This window comes from Mastomys coucha, unplaced genomic scaffold, assembly GCF_008632895.1.
Source record: "Mastomys coucha isolate ucsf_1 unplaced genomic scaffold, UCSF_Mcou_1 pScaffold15, whole genome shotgun sequence".
NCBI lineage: Eukaryota > Metazoa > Chordata > Mammalia > Rodentia > Muridae > Mastomys > Mastomys coucha.
The window spans coordinates 7144731-7159391 of NW_022196897.1; the positions used below are offsets into that span (position 1 = coordinate 7144731).

General features: G+C 45.5%; 1 protein-coding gene across 3 annotated transcripts in view; it reads left to right on the forward strand.

The window, feature by feature from the left end:
* The first annotated feature begins 2314 nt into the window (after positions 1-2314).
* The window catches only part of Msrb2 (methionine sulfoxide reductase B2), a 22732-nt gene continuing 10385 nt past the window's right edge, over positions 2315-14661 (forward strand). The window contains exons 1-3 of one of the 3 annotated variants that reach the window (XM_031369120.1): positions 2315-2452; positions 7603-7703; positions 12801-12877. In XM_031369120.1, the coding sequence (XP_031224980.1) occupies positions 2356-2452; positions 7603-7703; positions 12801-12877 (275 nt within the window). In that variant the 5' untranslated portion in view covers positions 2315-2355. Of the gene's footprint in view, positions 2453-6857; positions 6896-7602; positions 7704-12800; positions 12878-14661 lie in introns of those variants that run through there. The other 2 variants (XR_004118461.1, XM_031369121.1) reach the window with 2 other exon arrangements.

The following is a 14661-nucleotide window of genomic DNA, read 5'->3' on the forward strand; positions in this document are numbered from 1 at the left end:
CCCAGGCTCCATGCATCTCCTGTTCAGCACCAGGGTGTAAATCTTATCTTCATGCATGCCAGAAAACTGTCGGTGCTTCAGCCATTACAACTAATTCCCAATCAGAAAGGAAAGGGAAGGCAAAAGTGGCTGGTGCAGAGTCAGCTCCTCTCTGCCTGGCTTTCTGACAGCCTCCCAGTGGTATTTGCTTTTGTTTTCCAGAGAGATGCCAGGCGATCACCATGAGCAAGAGAGTGAGCACATGATGACTCTCAGCAAAACTGAGAGATCTCTTTGTAAATAAACCAGGAAGTGAAAGATCTCGTTATAAATAGATCAGTAAAAGTACAGTTGGTCGGGCATTTCAGAAACTAAGCCATTTAGTGTATAAAATCAAGGGTAGACTGTCAAGTGGGTTTTATCAGGTTAAAACCATATGGCTAGCCCATGATCTTTCTTGATAGGAAGTTGGTGGGCGGTGGGGTGGGGCCAAAAGCCCTGTTTGAGGGTGAGGTGAAAGTTCTCAAAAGCAATGGGGAGAGGAAACACGGAGAGAGAAGGATCCAGGAAATTGTTCCTCTGTGCTTTCTGGGAAGATCTGCAGAGATCTGCAAAGCTAGCTGATTCCACCTCCAGGGACGCAGCTGTTACAGTACTCTGTACACCCACTGACATGGTGATTAATCGGAAGGAACAAACAAACTAACAAACCTGCGCTTTCACCCCGGTGGCTGTGTGGGAACCTGAGGCCGTGAATGCTAGCCATTGCTCTATTACAGAGCTGCATTCCCAGCCAAACACTGATTTTGACAAGGATTCAAAGGCAGGCAGTGGAGAACAAAAAATAAATAAATAAATAAATAAATAAAAAATTGCCTTATTTAAAAAAATAAAAAGAATAAATAAATAAAAACTAACTCACATGGGTAATAGACCTAAATGTAAAACTCAAAACTATAAAATTAGCAGAATAAAACACATAAAATATTTTGTAATCCTGGCCTAGCTCCATTTCTTAAACATGACACCCCCTAAGCTGCCACAAACTATAAACAACAACAACAACAACAAACCGATAAAATGAAGTTTAACAAAATGTAAACTTCCCATCCTAAGACACAATTAGGAAACAGGAAATGCAGCCCAGTCTGGGTAAGGGAATAGAAAATGCAGCCCAGTCTGGGTAAAGGAAATTTGTAAGGAAAAGATCTGATAATGGTTTTATGCCCAGAGAATATATGAAGAATCTTGAAAAAAAAAAACCTCTGCAACAAGTAAATCTAATAATAAATGGGCAAAAAACGTGTGTAATTTAGCAACCGCTAATTGTCACTCACTAAAAAATAACACATCACAAGAGAAGCCTATTACTGTGAGAAATTTAAATCTATCTTTTTTTTTTTTTTTTTTTTTTTTTTTTTTTTTTTGGCTTTTTGAGACAGGGTTTATCTGTATAGCCCTGGCTGTCCTGGAACTCACTCTGTAGACCAGGCTGGCCTTGAACTCAGAAATCTGCCTGCCTCTGCCTCCCAAGTGCTGGGATTAAAGGCGTGCGCCACCACTGCCCCAGCTAAATCTAACTTTGTAGTGATGCATCCCTATAAACTCAGTCCTGAGTCAGGAAGATCCCAAGTTTGAGGACGCTTGGACAACACAGACAGATTAGGTCTCAGAAACGAAGCAAACGAACTAACACACAAACAAAAAAACCCAACCAATCAACCAACAACCAAAGAAAAGGCCTAAGAAATCGAGGGTAGGAAAGGATGATGAACAGGAACTTTCATACGTTGTTAGAGAAGCAACCCTCGCCCTTGTGACCTGGCAGGTCCCCTTCCAGGCATCCACACAAGAGACAACATCCACCAAAAAGCATGTACAGGAATGCTTCTGGCAGCTTTGTTTTTGATGTGCAAAAATTAGAAACAGCCTAAACTAATGAGTAACAGTTTAGTATAATGGAATATTACTCAGAACAAAAAAATGACTTGTGCATAATGTAACGCAAAAGGCCAAGCAGCAATGTCCAGATAATGTTGAGTAAAGGAAGCCAGATATAACCAACTGTAATTGGTATGCCTCTGGAAAACCTAAACAAACTGAAATACAACAGGTTTTAGGCTAGGCATCGTTCCAATCGGAGTGAGGTTACTGTGGGAGGAAGAGGCAGTGAAGGGTTGGAGTCCCGGTATGTTCCAGAAACTCAGCGAAGATCAAGGTCAAGAGGAGCAAGAGGATAAGTTAAGTAATGGGGGTAGGGTGGTGCACCAGGGGAAAAGGAGAGCTAGGAAGAGAAGAGACCTTGGCGGAGGGGAGGGGCCGGGCGGAGGGTGGGGGTTGGGTAGGCTGGGGAGGGAACCCGCTGGTGGCCGCGTCATGGCGCGTCTGCTGCGAGCGCTGCGGGGTCTGCCTTTGCGGCAAGCGCCTGGGCGGTTGGCTCGGGGTTGCGCGGGATCAGGACGCGGGGACACAGGTAGATCCTCAGTCGCCGTCCGTCTTTCGTGGCTTTCGGTTTCACAGTCCTGGCTGACCCGGGGCGGCCTCCGGCTGGGCCCTGAGAGCCTAGTCCCCGCTGCCCTTTGCTGCCGGAGCTGTCGAGCAGAGCACCGCGGTAGGCAAGCTTGGTGTGCTGGGGGAGCACTGAGGTCGGAGAGGTTCGAATTCTCTCCCATGCTTGCACACAGTTCGTTTATGTGTTACATTTTAGTGCACAGAATCTTGTCAGGAGCCATGGTGGTGTCAGGGACCCAGTGGCGGTCAACAACCGTACCTCGCGCGCCCTCTCCTGGGCGGGAGTTAATCCTTGGCCCTGTACACCTCTTTCCCGAGGACTGCTGGCTGCCTCCTGTCCGGTGTGACTGGCCCACTGCAGCATCCTGGGTGCTGCTGCAACGCTGTCTTGGCTTTGTGTGAATCTAGGACTTGAGACATATGGGCGAATTATTCTCGTGTTTCAACAGGTCATTGTTAGTGGCTAAGAGACAGGATGGGGTGGGATGGTAAGGGCTTTTTGCCCTTATTTGTGAATCCGGATTTTTTTTTACATTTTCCCCGGGAGGAGTAGGAGTCTTTGGGGAGTCTCAGGTGTAATTCTCTGTAATTCCGTGACCCTGTGGTTTGGCACTGGGCAGCTGCACTCCTGACCTGCTTTCCAACCCAGTTTTATATCTTAGGCTGCTGACGGGTTCCAATTTAGGCCCTTGCTAGTTTAAAATTTTAATGTTCAATAAACAAATGTCCTGAGAACATGGAATGTTAACTGATGCAACAAGATTTCCGGTTAGAGCATTTCTCATCCTTTGGTGTCTCAGCCAGACCCTGTTGCAAGCCTGCTGGGCTGGACGTGTGCTGATCCTTATGACCTACTGATTTTAGTGGAAACTTCATGGAACTTGGTGCTTTCAGAAGTGGCCCGATGAGTAGCGCTGGGAGCTGAGAGTCCTCAGTTATATTAAATTTGTCTGTAGCTGCCAGAGCTGTGTAACTTACCAGACAGCCCCTCCTGGGAGTTTATTCTAAGGAAATAATTCAAAAGAAGGACAAAGCTGTGTTCACAAAGTCCTTCTTAACAGCGTTACTCTCAGGATGGGAAACTGGCCTCAACCCAATCAGTTAAGGAATACTTAATTAAAGCATGAAGGTGCAGGTCAACAAGCAGCATCCACTAAGACAGAAGCAAGGGCTGGAGAAACGGCTCAGTGGCTAGGAGCACTGGATGCTCCTCTAGAAGACTCCGGTTCAATTCCCAGCACCCTCATGGCAGCTTATATCTCACTCTAGTTCCAGAGGGTCCATGGCACCTGGCATGCACATGGTGCACATGTATATGATGCAGGTAAAATGCCCATACAAGTAAAGTAAATGTCTTAAAAGGAAAGCAAGAAAGACAGACAGGTGATGGTTCTGTGGTTAAGATGTTGATTGTCAGTGGGCCTGAGTCCCAGTCCCAGCTCCCCACAGTCCCTTACTGGCTTTGATGTGTGAGCATGGGCATCCGTAACAAATGCCGAGCAGGGGGCAGAAGTGACATATGTTTCTCACCGTTTGAGAGTCTGAGAGATCAAAGCTCAAGAAGATGGGAGCAACATCTGGCTTGAGATGTCCACTGTCCTGTGTGTATTCACATGGACTTTCTTTGGTGCAAGTGCAGTGGAGACAGAAACTCACAGGGGTTGCTCTGGTCTTCTCCTTTGTCCCTCTTGACCCTGCCTCTGGTCTGAAGATAAAGCCTAGAATCTATCGTACACAGGGCAATCACACTCCTACTGAGTTACATCTTCTGCTTTTCCAATATCTTTACAAAGATGCTAATTGAGAGAGCTGACAGTAGTTCAGTAGTTAAGTGCAAGTTCTGCTCTTGCAGAGGACCTGAGTTCATGTCTGGACACCCACTTCAGGGTGCTCACAGCCATTTGTAACACCAGTTGCAGGGGAGCTACTGCCTTCTTCTGGCCTTCCCTGGCCACTATATACATGACAAAGACACACGCACATCAACATAAATAATAAATAAAAATAAATGCATCTAAAAGAAACTAATATGATAAGAACTCTGCTCTCATGACCTAATCTACTTTGAAGATAAGGACGCATATAATGTAAAGTAACTGGGAGGAGAATGATAAGCCATGTTGGTATTAATTAATAAAAGAGGACAGACAAATAGTCACATGGTGGTGTATGCCTGTAATCCCAGTAAGGGTCTCAAGGCCAGCTAGGCCCACTGTGGCTGCATAGGGAGGGAGGCTTCCCAGGCCAGTAAGGCCCACTGTGGCTGCATAGGGAGGGAGGCTTCTCAGGCCAGTAAGGCCCACTGTGGCTGCATAGGGAAGCTTCCCAAAACAAAGCACAAAGGAAGAGTCAGCTATGTTAATTTAAGAGTTGTCAGTGATAAAAAGAGAACTGTAGGACTTCATAGTGTGATAAAGAGGCCGGTTCTTCAGGAAGATATGACAGTCTTTAATATGTATGCACTTAACAGCATAGTGTCAAACTGTGATCTGAGAGCAAATGCAGGAGAAAAGGTGGAGACTTAACATCCCCTGTCAGAAGTGGAGATATCAGCAGGCAGACAGGCATTGATGGCAAAGGCTGAATTCGACAGCATCACCAACCCACCAGGTAGAACTGGCATCTATGGTTCCATTGAGGGAGAGGGGGAGTCAGAATGGGAAAGGAAAGGCAGAAGGAGATTGCCAGTGTCAGGACAGGACAAACAGGGACATGTTTTTGGGGAACTCCATGGTTGTAGCTCAGAGTTACTGGAATACTACAGAATGTACTAGTTTAAAGTGGTGCCCACCCATTGACCAAGGCAAGGATGGCTTTGGAAGTCACATTGTGGGTCTGGGATTCTGAGAGTATTGTGTCACACTGAGCAGTTTGGAGCAGTGACTGAGTCCTATAAGAAGTGGTTATATAAGAGAAAGGCACGTGAGGTACCTGCAATCCTTTATGCTGGAGGTAGCCCGGAGAAGACAGCAACTCGATCTTAGGTGGTGATAGAAATGAACTGAGATTTGCAGGTTGCCGAGGATGCAGAACCACAGAACTTGGTTGGGAGAAAAAGGAAGGTTTCTGGTTTGCATGCCTGCTGAGCACACAAGTCTAGATGTGGGTTGGGATGAGGGGGGATGTGTACAGTCCTCTGTGTATAGTTCAGGTGGACATGAGTGAAGACTTCTAGACTGTGATTATAAATGGAGGTGGACAGCCTACCTATCTATAATGGAGGGAAGCCAAGATTTGGGAGTCTGCATCAGCGGCTGGGATTTGGAGATATTAAGACAATCAAATCTCCAAGGCTGCAGTATGAAGACGAAAGGAAGCCTAGAACAGACATGCCCTCCCCTCCCTGAGGCCTGTTTGGTAATCATTTGAGTCTGTCTTTTCTTATTTGTAAGTTGAAGAGCTGAGCGATTATAGACTTCTTTCACTGTTGAACAATAAACATTTATTATCTGAATTAGACTTTTGTTCTGGTTGAGTTTTATTTGTTTGTTTTGTTATTATTGTTGTTAACTTGACACAAGCTGGAGTTATTTGAGTAGAGGAACCTTAATTGAAAAACTGCCACTTGCCACCAGTAGGCAAATCAGGAAGAACATTCTCTTGATTGACGATTGTTGTGAGAAGGCCCAGGCCCACTGTAGGCCATGGCATCCCTGGGCAGGTGGCCCTGGGTGTATAAGAAAGCACGCATAGGGGGCAAGCCATGAGGAGCAAGCCTGTAAGCAGCCATTCTCCATGTCTGCTTCAGTTCTACCATCAGGTTCTGCACCGAGTTCCTGTCCTGACTTCCCCAGTGATGGAGTGTGAGCTCAGTGAGAGTTGTAAGATGAAATTAACCCCTTTACTCCCAAGCTGTTGGCCATGCTGTTTTATTACTGCAGTAGAAACCCTAAGTAAGACAGCTTCCTGCGAACCTTAACTAAATAGTCTCCTCCTAGATGCTTCCGGTACATGTGTCTATATAAAAATGAGACAGGCCAGGGGCAGAAGTATACACCTTTAACACCAGTGCTCTAGAGGCAGAGACAGGAGGATTTCTGTGAGTTCAAGGCCAGCCTGGTCTACAAAGCAAGTTCCAAGACAGCCAGGTGTACTGGGTGGTTTTGTGTGCCAACTTGACACAGGCTGGAGTTATCATAGAGAAGGGAGCTTCAGTTGGGGAAGTGCCTCCATGAGGTCCAGCTGTGGGGCATTTTCTCAATTAGTGATCAAGGGGGTAGGGCCCCTTGTGGGTGGTGCCATCCCTGGGCTGGAAGTCTTGGGTTCTATAAGAGAGCAGGCTGAGCAAGCCAGGGGAAGCAAGCCAGTAAGGAACATCTCTCCATGGCCTCTGCATCAGCTCCTGCTTCCTGACCTGTTTGAGTTCCAGTCCTGATGTCCTTTGGTGATCAACAGCAATGTGGAAGTAAGCTGAATAAACCCTTTCCTCCCCAACTTGCTTCTTGGTCATGATGTTTGTGCAGGAATAGAAACCCTGACTAAGACATAAGGGCTATGTAAAGAAACTCTTTCTCAAAGAATAAAAAGTTTTTTTAAAAAAAGAGAGAAAATAATAAGACAGAAGTCATGAGGAACAGGAGGAAGGGGAACAAAATATGGTTTTTGTTTGTTTGTTTGTTGTTTCAAGAAACTGTGAAGCACAGTAATATTGGAGCCAGGAGTGTCAGGAGGTCCAGGCTGCCTGGGCTGCATTAGTGGGTATGAGGCAGCCTGAACTTTTCAAGACCTTATCTCAAACCAAACAGACAAGCAAACAAATAATATATTACAGTAGGTCACAGATTCATTTTGGGGGCTATATACAATAGGGAATCTATCTCTATGCAAGAGAATTTTTAATAGAGTTTCATAACTCCTTCCTCGGCGACCATCTCTGTTCAATCCACTCATTGCTCCCAGCTGGTCCTGATGGAAACTACTTTCCAGAACTAGCATGTGGCCCATCTGCACCTCTCCTGGTTACATACCCCAAGGATTCTAAGTCCCACCACAGGGATACTTGCACATTCAAGTTTATTGCTGTACTACTCACAAGAGGTAAAAGAGGGCAAAGCAAAATGGGGGGGAACAACTCTATTATAATAAAAAAACATTCCCTACTTAACAATGCAGGGTCTCTTACAAAGTCCGAGTGTTCTCTAAGCAAGACAGACTGGCAGAAGAAACTGACCCCTGAACAGTTCTACGTCACCAGAGAGAAAGGAACTGAAGAGGTAAGCAGACCAACTTAGTGTTCTCAGAAGATGCTCCCGGGAAGGGGCGGTCGGAGTCCAGATGTCTACAAACCGTCACATGTGCACTGTGAGAGAGTCTGGTGGGCCACCAGCAGTCTCTGTACTGGGCCATCGTTTTCCATCCACCTGTAGAAGCCAGAGTTCTCCATCCTTTAGAGAGCCACACATGCCCTCCAAGCTTTACCATCTATCCTACCCACTCTCCACTCCCATCCCTGCTGACAAGGCCAACATTTTCAATCCATCTCTATCCACTCCGTTCTCCCTTCCCAGGTCAGAATCACTCAGAAGCTTACAATTGCTCTTAAAATGCACAGCATTGAAACATTAACCTGGTCTGGTCCTCCTGGCAGGGTTCCTACCTGCACTCTGTCCTCAGATACAGGCATGCCTCCTCTGGCTCCTGGCATGATGGCCACACTATCCTCTCACAAGCAATGGCTCTATTTTCTTCCCTTTAGGCCCCTGTATCTTGGGTTCCTTTCCCTCAGCCATTTGCCCTAATAATTATTCAGACCTTTCTTTTAACTTTTAAGATTTACTATTATGGGGCTGGAGAGGCGGCTCAGCAGTTAAGAGCAATTTGCAGCAACCACATGGTGGCTCACAACCATCTGTAATGGGATCCATTGCACTCTTCTGGTATGTCTGAGGACAGCTACAGTGTACTCATATATACATAAAATAAGTAAATAAATAAATCTTTAAAAAAGATTTATTATTATTATGTATGTATACATATATGTGTGTGTGTACGCACACGCGTGTGTAAATCACATCTATGTATGTCCTCAGAGTCCTGAAAGGGCATGGAATCCCCTGGCGTTGGAGTTACAGACTATTGTAACTATCACCAATGTGGGTTCTAGGAACCAAACTTGAGTCTTCTGGAATGGCAAGCAAATGCTTTTAACAGCTGCACTGTGTTTCCAGCCTCCTAGACAATATTTTTTAACTCAACCCAAATCTCTTTCCCCAGGAGCCCTTCTCTCAACTGGAGCCTAGGTTGTGTCCTCCTGTGTTTTTTTCCCCTACAGCAATGCCCCCCACTCCCAACTCTGAGTTCTGTTTGTAGTGCCTGACTATGGTAGGCATTTAAACAGAGGTGTTGCTGGATGTTGCATGCCAGAAGTAGAAACCCTGCCCTGGACAGTCTGAGCTTCTGCTCATGCCCTCGGGAGACGGCACTGTGCTGGGTCCCAGGCATAAATGCAGCCACTACAGGATTACTGCAGGCTATTCCTGTGATACGCTTTCTCTTTAGATCCTGTGGGCGGGCCTCAGTATAATGTTTCTTCCATTGTGTTTGTCTCTTGGTACCCATGCAAAGTGCACCATGGTCACAGGCTTAGTTTCTCTGATGCCAGACAGAGACAGTGCACCAGACAGGCTGGCAGGTCCCTGCAGAGTTTTGTGAAAGTTTTTTGGAGTTATGGTTTTGTCCTACTTCCTGTGGGCAGGGAGAGTGAGACTTATTGTTGTTGACTGCACATGGGGACCACATACGAAGCTCTGAGCAGCTGGATGTATGTAATCTCAGAATGTTCTAAGATTAGCCTAATTTTCAGGTAACCAGCCAGGCCAGCTTTGGTGTGTACTGGAGCTTGCAGACTGTATGCCAGATGTTTAAGAGAATAAATCTGAGGCCTTTCGAGGCAGATGGCAGCGCCGTATCCTTTGTGCTTAGGCCTTTTACAAGATGAGCATCATCCATTATTTTAACTGATGTTGTAAATCCCTTCTAGTTGCTCCATTTCCATGTTTAACTTTTTAGAACTGTGCAGAGCTGTAAGCATCAGTCTGCTTCATTAGTCTAAGGGGAGAGACACTTCCAAAGCCTCCTCATTGGTGACTCCTAATTAAAATTCAGTTACATGTGGTTTCCCTCTTGTTCTAAATCAGGAAGTTGTGGTATGTTGGCTGTGCTTGCAGCCAGTGAAAGGATTTTCACGCTGGCTGAGTAATGGTGAAGAGTCAGGTGTCAACAGAAGGGGACTCTCTAGGCTCCTTCTCTGAATCTGGTCTCCCGTGCTTTGAGTTCCAGGAGGAGGCCAGCTTTCTTGCCCTGTGGCTTCTCATTGAGGCTCCAGAAGACACCAAGAGCCCAGAAAGCAGGATAGAGAAATCACTCAGGACCCAGAATCCTCTGTATGAGACAGCGCACATGTGCTTTCCCGGCAGCCACAGCCTCACCGTGTCCTCATGGCCACCAGTGCAGTGGCTCCTCAGCTCCCTTCATTGGCTTCCATCTGCCCTGTGTGAGGTTACCTGCTGCCATCCGCTTCCACACATGGCCTCTGCCTCCAGCACGTGAGAACTAACAGGATCAAAGCAGAGGCAACTGCTGCTAGTCCAGAAAGACCTGAAATCTCAGGTTGACCTTGAAGTTCATTGACCCTGCTCCCTTCTCCCCTGTGCAGGCAGTCATTTCAATTATGCTTTCTGAGTCATCTTCCAACCCCTTCAATCTCTTCCTCCCTCCCTTCCTCCCTCCCTTCCTTTCTCTCTTCCTTCCTCCCCCCTCCTTCATCTTCCCTTACTTCCTCCCTCCCTCCTTTCTCCTTCTTCCATCTCTCCTTCATCTCTCCTCCCTCTTTTTTTTTTTACTTTCCATCTGGAGCAGCAGCATCACCTGGGCCTGAATTAATGATTGACTTCCCCATGACGTCCCCTTCTCTCTTGCCAATGATATCTCTTTGCCCTTCCAGTCATCTTTGACTTTTATTGTGTATGGTTTTCTTTCCCCTTCCTCCTCCTCTCTTCTCTCTTCCCTCACAGGGCTGGGAGTAAGCACAGCCACTCCAATCGTGAGCACAGTCAGTGGACAACTTTGCAGTGTCCCCTCCAGCTCCACGTTCAGCAGACCAGGCATAGATTCTTTATCCAGTCTGCTCACTGCGGAGCATGAGCTGGCCTCTCCCGCCTTCCCATTGTCGTTATTATTGCAATGTCCTCCTTGCCTGAAACATATTGTTTCTCTGTCCACTGGGTTCTTACCTATTCTTCCAAGCTCAGCTCAGTAGTGATTTGCATTTTCCTTCAATGAGCATCTATCAGCTCTGCACATTAATAATGAAAGATTCGAAGAATAAGGAAACCTCCCTCCTCAGACACTGACTATACATAACATCTTCATGACCACTGCTTCCAAGGGAGAGTCCTATATTCATCTCTCGTGTCTGCCATCATGAAATATGACTGTCTTCTCAGTTTGTTGTCACTAGGGCAGAATAACAACTTTGGTTTTAGTTTGGGGGAGGTAACTAACTTTGAGTCAATGTTTCCCTTTTGCACAATATTAGTACCCAGCCCAGAGATGATTATATACTAGATTATCAGTAAATACCAGAACAAACTGGTGAAAAATGGAAGCTGAGTTTGTTCCTAACGAAAGGGCTTGGCTGCATCAGAGAGTGGATGAGGAGACATTAGATGTCAAACAGGTGTTAGCAGGTAACCATCATGGCATAGGTTAAGTCAGCAGGTAATCGTTATGGCGTAGGTTAGGTCAGCAAGTAACTGTCATGGCGTAGGTTAGGTGGGCAGTTAACCATCATGGCAGTGCATTTTGTAGGCTACCTGGTTTCTATGGACAGGGCTTTCTAATCAGCCTTCATGACAGGGATGTCCACCGTGTTCATTTCACAAATTGCTGTGAAAGAGCGGCTCACTAGACACAGGCAGACATTTGTGGATAAATGTGCTATAAGTTTATTTACTTATTTGCTTGATTTTTTGACCGAGTCTGGATGTGTAGTTCAAGCTGGCTTTGAACTCATGCCTCAATGCTATGATTACTTTTGAAGTCATTATTATTATTTTGAAGAGAGAAGTCATCCAAGTGTGCCCATATGGTAGACCTAGCAAGTAGATTTAAACATGTTCCCCAGGAAGCTCTTTTTAATGCAGTTATTACTATGAAGAGTGTTTTGAGTTGGTAAATCTAGAGAGACAGGAAAGCTTAGACCCTGGCAGCTAGGCCAGAATTCTATGCTTTGAGTCTTGTTGCTTGTGTGATTGAGTGATGCTTGCCACTATAACGTAGCTTTTAGAGTTAGCTTGTGCAAACTATTTTTAATTTTGTGTTTTGACTGAAGAGATAAAGTAATTTGACAAAAGTTTTAAAAGATTATGTGTGTGTGTATGTGTCTGCATGAGTTTATGTGTACCATGTGTGAAGGTGCCCAAGGAGGCCAGAAGAGGGCATCAGATATGGCCTGTACTCACCACTTCACTTCTCCTCCTACCCCTCTCAGCAGTTGAAAACCCACAATCTTTAAGCTCCTGTGTGTGCAGTGCTTTCGTCTACATGATGACCTAGCACTGGGGCCCTGGTTTACCATTCCACACTGATTGACTCTACACAGTGTTGACATGGCATGATGTGTTAAAGGCACAACCCCAAAGTCATTGAACGGTGCCTTTGATGTGTTTATGCTTTTTCTTCCCTTCCCTTTCTCTCCCTCACCCTCTCCCCCCCACCCCTATCAGGCATCAATCTCGGGGTCTATGCATGCAAGGGAAGTACTCTACCACTGAGCTGCACTCCCAGCCCTTTACATCCCATCTTTAATTACGAGCTCAAAGTGTCTTCGACAGTGTTTAGACTCCTGTTGTTTTAGCTCTGTGGAAATGAGAGCGTGAAGTCTTCCAGGACAGCAGAGGATGGGGCTGATGCTCATGCTCTCTCATGGGCTTTGATGTCCTTGGATGAAAGATGGTCCATAAACACAAAGCATTATTAATGTCACAGTTTGAATATCTGGCACGGTAAAGGCCAAGCTGTAGAGAAGCTTGCAGACTACATCCTTAGCTGACTGCAGTTTTCCCTGTTGATACTTGGCACTTTGTCAAGTTAATATAATTCCTCGATTGGGGCTTCATTGTTTGTTTTTGGTTGGTTATTTATTTATTTGTCGTGGTGGGCATTGAACCTACAGCCTCATACATGGTAGCATTCGAGGCTAACAATAGCACTGAGCCAGCCATACCCTCAGGCTCACAGTTGAGTTTAGACTTGCTCTATCAACTCCCTCACCCTCAGTGTATTGATGTTTCTTCCTTGTTTACTTTCAGCCTTTCAGTGGGATGTATTTGAACAACAAGGAGACAGGGATGTACCATTGTGTGTGCTGTGATAGCCCACTCTTCAGGTAAGATGAAGAATACAAAGAGTTCTTAGATAAATAAATCCTCTTAAAGTTTCTTATTCTCCATGCTGAAGAATTGAACCCAAGAACCCCCTGTCTGCTACCACCAAGATCCCCCAGCCCTCGGGGGACCATTAATCGCCTTTGTCCTCTGTTATTACTGCTGGAGGGAGGAGAACTGTTCATGGAGGATATTTATCTATCTTGCTTTTTCTCTGACATTGAATGCAGCTGACAAGGCTTCTCAGCTTATGTTTTTGCTTTATGTATCTCTAAGAGAGAGCAAACAAATTCTGATGGGGACTTCATGATAAAGCCATTAGAATTTTTTAGAGGAAAAAGTATTTAAAGAAATCAAAACCCTAATAGTATTTGCTTGGCCATATGATTAAAACTATACCTCTCCCAGGGAAAATGGGTTTATAATTTAATTTAGCAAAGCAGACTTTTATGAGGCTTGATGCCCCACAGTGCTCGACAGAAGCGAGTACCGTGCCCTTCTATGTAGCTAAAAGTAAATTTAATTGTCCCTTGATTTCAAAGCGTCTTTTAAGTCAATCAGCATCTAAAATCTTTCAACAAAGGCTTTTTTTGTTTAGATATGCAGGAAATAGTCTTTAAAAAGTAGATTCGAGGAAGAAGAAAGGAAAACATCTTTGAAGTCTTATTTTTCAGAACTTCAAAGATGTTTTCCTTTCTTTTGCATCAACCTTAAATTGGTTTAGAATAAAATATAAATCAAGCCAGCTCTGCGAATCTTCCATTAGGCAGAGGCTCCTCTGTCCTTTGGGCTTTCAGCAGCCTGGCTTTTTGGCCAGCCAGCTGCTAATGTGGGCTGCGTTAGGAAGCCAGACCTTCCTGCAAGGACAGGCATGAGTAGGACCAATTTCCCTTAGTGCTCAGGAGGCCAGGCACATCCGAGATGGGGAGAAACTAGCTAGAAGAGCCCATTGCCAGCCACCAGCCCAGGAGTGCCAAAGAGGACCAGAATGAAGTTAGTGAATAAAGTAGTGTTAGAAGAATACATGATTTCCCCAGCAACATCACAGCAGTCGATCCAGACTTCTGTAATCTCAAGAGTGTGTGTGCATGTGCTTATACATGCATATGTGTGCATTTGTGAGTCTCTGTGTGTACAGGAGCCCAAAGAAACCAGAGATGCCTCTGCAGCTGAAGTTACAGGCTATTGTGAGCTGTGTGACATGGGTGCTGCCAACCAAACTTGTGCCCTCTAGAAGAGCATTATGTACTCTTAACCACTGAGCCATCTCTGCACCTCTGAAATCAAGAACTGTGGAGCCTTTTGTCCAGTAACAAGAAGTCAGTTCTGCAGCAGATGCAGGCTGGGGGCATCTTCCATTTTAGTTCAGGACTGACCTTGTCTACTTGATGACAGAGGCAGATCCCACAGGTGGACAGCTCAGTCCCGAAGTCCTATACTCTACTTCTGATGCTCAGCATACTCTCCTGGTTGTGACCTGTGCTTCTGACCAATTAGCTCTTAGACTGGGCTTCCTACACTCTCCTGTTCCCTGTTTTTCTCTTTTAGTAATACACAGAGCTCAAGGGAAGCACTTACGTTTGCCAGTTTACTGGACGGTATCACTATTATTGAAAAATACAGTTGAAGAGAAAAATAGAACAGGTTCAAGGGAAGGATATAGGGTTCTGTGACATCTCTGAGAAAATTCTCTAGAAAATCCAGGAGTTCAGTTACCCAGAAACTTGCCAAACATGCCCTTTTGGGTCTCATGGAGGCATCATTCCAAAATCATGAACATGAGCTT